The sequence below is a fragment of the Sprattus sprattus genome, assembly GCF_963457725.1.
Source record: "Sprattus sprattus genome assembly, chromosome: 11".
In the NCBI taxonomy this organism is placed as follows: Eukaryota; Metazoa; Chordata; class Actinopteri; order Clupeiformes; family Clupeidae; genus Sprattus; species Sprattus sprattus.
This window is the reverse complement of record NC_137909.1, coordinates 11,342,450-11,346,067: the sequence shown is the minus strand read 5'-3', so window position 1 is coordinate 11,346,067 and position 3,618 is coordinate 11,342,450. Positions and strand designations below refer to the sequence as shown.

At 47.6% G+C, this 3,618-nt stretch overlaps 1 protein-coding gene across 1 annotated transcript; it reads left to right on the top strand.

Annotated features, from left to right (window-relative positions):
- Nucleotides 1-858: 858 nt before the first annotated feature.
- prlhr2b (prolactin releasing hormone receptor 2b) lies at nt 859-2,657 on the top strand (the record flags this gene model as incomplete). The annotated part of the gene is made up of 2 exons (XM_080847467.1): nt 859-1,319; nt 2,021-2,657. The coding sequence occupies 2 exons, from the start codon at nt 859-861 to the stop codon at nt 2,655-2,657; spliced, it is 1,098 nt and encodes a 365-aa protein (XP_080703593.1).
- Nucleotides 2,658-3,618: the final 961 nt, after the last annotated feature.

Below are 3,618 nucleotides of genomic sequence, written 5' to 3'. Positions count from 1 at the left end.
GGGTGTGAAGATACATTATGGCACTCCTGCGGTCACAGTTTGAAACTGTAAACTGCACTAATCCTGGTAATTAAGAAAATCATTACAAATCACAGCAGCATACATCCGGGTAGTTTAAATTGTAAAGCTCTTGTAATAAATCTCCACATTTCAGTGTTGAAACCAAGTGGTGGCGAAATGTAAATTTCACACATCGTCCTGTCCCTGGGTGTAATTAAATGAAACACAATGGCCACTCAAAGTTAATTGACATTTTCCCATAGTTCATTTTTGTAACAAATGCCACTCAGGTTTATAAAATGCAAGATAGGCTTCTCTTTTATTTTTTCAGACATTTAGTAGTTTTTGCAGTTTTTTTTACGGAAATGCAGTTGGACTGTGGACTTTCGCTGATCTTTCTGCATACCCTGTAATCATCACAGCCCACTTAAGATGTATTCATGCTCAAGTTTCTCAGCCAGCAGGTTGTGAGATACCCCACTGGCATAGCTCTATGGTACTTTGAATATTATTGTGTAGCATAACAACTTAAGTGTGTGTTAAATTAAATGAGGCATTTTGTTCAGAACTACATTAAGTACCTCTTTTGTCATGAACATTTTTAATAGCCTGCATTATAGTAGCCAAATTAATGTTAATTATCTAATGAAACAATTTATATGTTTTATCCTCATCTATGAGTAATTTTCCCTTTGATGCTTTTAAAAAAAAGTTTGTCCTGCCTTCTGGAATTTCCTTGTAAACAATAACAGGCCTATACTAACTCTTTCTTGCTACCTGTTTGTGGTCCAAGCTCTGCAGTGGTTCTGGTCAGTGCCGTACAGGATTAACCTGGAGGTTGAGCCCCGTAAGCCAGCTATGGAAGGTAGCGGCGAGCAGATCTTTGGCTTACCAACCCTGTCCGTTCAGGTGCAGCAGCATGAAGGGGCAACCAAAGCACCCAACTACGCCATGGCAGCACGTAACGGCTCGGCTAACTACACATACCCGTTTGCGGACGTGGCCCTGCTGCAGCTGTTCAAGCCGCTGATAATCCCCTGCTACACGCTGGTGGTGCTGGTTGGCGTGTTCGGAAACTACCTGTTGCTCTACGTCATCTGTCGCGCGCGCAAGATGCACAACGTCACCAACTTCTTCATTGGCAACCTGGCCTTCTCCGACATGCTCATGTGCGTCACCTGCGTACCGTTCACGTTGGCGTACGCCTTCAATCCCCGGGGCTGGGTGTTCGGGCGCTACATGTGCTACCTGGTGTTCCTCATCCAGCCCGTGACAGTCTACGTGTCTGTGTTCACGCTCACAGCCATCGCTGTGGACAGGTGAGGAGAGATGATGCCCTCTCTCTCAGTCACAGAAAACACAAACACACACATACATACATACATACATACATACACACACACACACACACGCACAGCCATAGCTGTGGACAGGTGAGCAGAGATAAAGATCTCAAACCAGGCCCTCAAGACAACATTAAGACACATACACTCACAGACACACAAACACGCAGACACACATCCACAGAGAGGACTAGTAAAAACCCACAAGCCAGATGGAAGCACAACACACAGTGAATGCAAATCTAGCTATTGTGTGTGTATGTGCAGGGAGTTGCTGCTTTAGTGTGTGTTATTGCAGGCTGATTTCATAAACCAAAAAATCCTTTAAAATGTGTGGTCATCATTTCCTTCAAATGACATTTGATTATTGATCTGACTTCAGAATCAGTGAAAGTGAGAACTGGTATCTCATCACCAGGCATTGGTAAACCGAGACTCAAAGAGTAATTCACATGCTAGTTTGAATTTGCATGGCAACAGAAAAATGGAGGGAAGCCAAAAACACAAGCTTTCTGAAGCACAATGCTTTCTGTAAACAGCATTATTTACTCAGCACTGTCAAAAGTAAACAACTGCTCTACCAGCATCTCTTAGCACATCACACTCTCCACCTTGAGTCTGAACCGGTTTGTTCCTCTTCTACAAGCTGACGCCGTCTCCTCTCTCCTCTCTGGCAGGTACTATGCCACTGTCCACCCCCTGAAAAAGCGTATCTCTGTGGCGGCATGTGCCTACGTGCTGTCAGGCATCTGGCTGCTTTCCTGTGGCCTGGTGGCCCCGGCCGTGGCGCACACCTACCACGTGGAGTTCCGCGACACGGACCTGACCATCTGCGAGGAGTTCTGGCTGGGTCAGGAGACGGAGAGGCTGGCCTACGCCTACGGCACCTTCCTGCTCACCTACATCCTGCCACTGTCGGCCGTCTGCGTCTCCTACGTCTGCATCTCCGTCAAGCTGCGCAACTGCGTGGCCCCTGGGCACCGCACGCGCGACCAGGCCGAGGCACAGCGCGCCCGCAAGCGCAAGACCTTCCGGTTAGTCGCGCTGTTGGTAGTGGCGTTTGCCGTGTGCTGGCTGCCCATCCACGTGTTCAACGTGCTGCGCGACATCGATATCCACCTCATCAACAAGCGCCACTTCCTGCTCATCCAGCTGCTCTGCCACCTGTGTGGCATGAGCTCGGCCTGCTGCAACCCATTCCTCTACGCCTGGCTGCACGACCGCTTCCGTGCCGAGCTGCGCAAGATATTTACCTGTCACCGGCGCATCGGCATCCCCACCAACCACTGCGCCACAGCCAGCGTCGTGCTCTGAGGGGTGTGTGTGTGTAGCATCAAACACCAAGCAGTCACAGAGCCAGCAGATACACACTCAGCTAGGTCCTGACCCTCACACACACGTAAGATGTTCACCTGCCACTGCCGGATTGGCATCACCAACCAGCATGTTTTTTGAGGCGTGTGTGTGAGTGTGCATGAAGGACCTCACACACTCAGCAGTCACACATGCAGCCAGACTTTCACTCGAAGGTCAGGCAACCTATTGTAAATGGAAATGGGCAAAAGCTGCGGATTGCTGTCAAGAAACCATTGCCCAGTTCTCTTTTTTCAAGCTCTTTTTTCTCTCGCTTGAGGTTCTTAATTCTGTGTGACTGTCAGCCCCTTAAATGTCAAGCTGAAGCGGAGGGAATACAAGTAAGATGAAATGGCTTTCACAGACGTCATTCAGGGGGTGGTTTGGAAGTCTCACTCTAAGTCCTGACTCTCACACACACACACACACACACACACAGTAACAACAATGGACTCTCACACACACACTAAAACATACACACACACATACTCTCTCACACACACACATACAGCAGCAGCAGCATACACATAAAGGAACAGCAGCTGCAGATGCTCACCCAGTAGCAATGCCAGTTTTCCTTCCAGCTTGGAGTGCTGGATGACAGATCGTTCCACAGCATCCACGCCATGTCATGCAGCTTAGACATTGATGTTGACTTTCTAAAGCATACTCTGCTTGGTGCTGAGACAGATCAGTTTACATGCAGCTCTTAATGTTTGTTTTGATGAAGCAATGATGTATCGTGTGTGATGCTTTATAGTTACAATGGATATGCTGTCGACTTTAGGTTCTGTCCGACCCAGAATTGTGATAAAGCTTTAGTCACAACGTGGAATGACCCGTTTGTAAATGTACGTAAATATGCTCTGAAAATAAAGGTCTTATATGAAGCAGTCTAATTACCTTTCCTATTATTTATGCC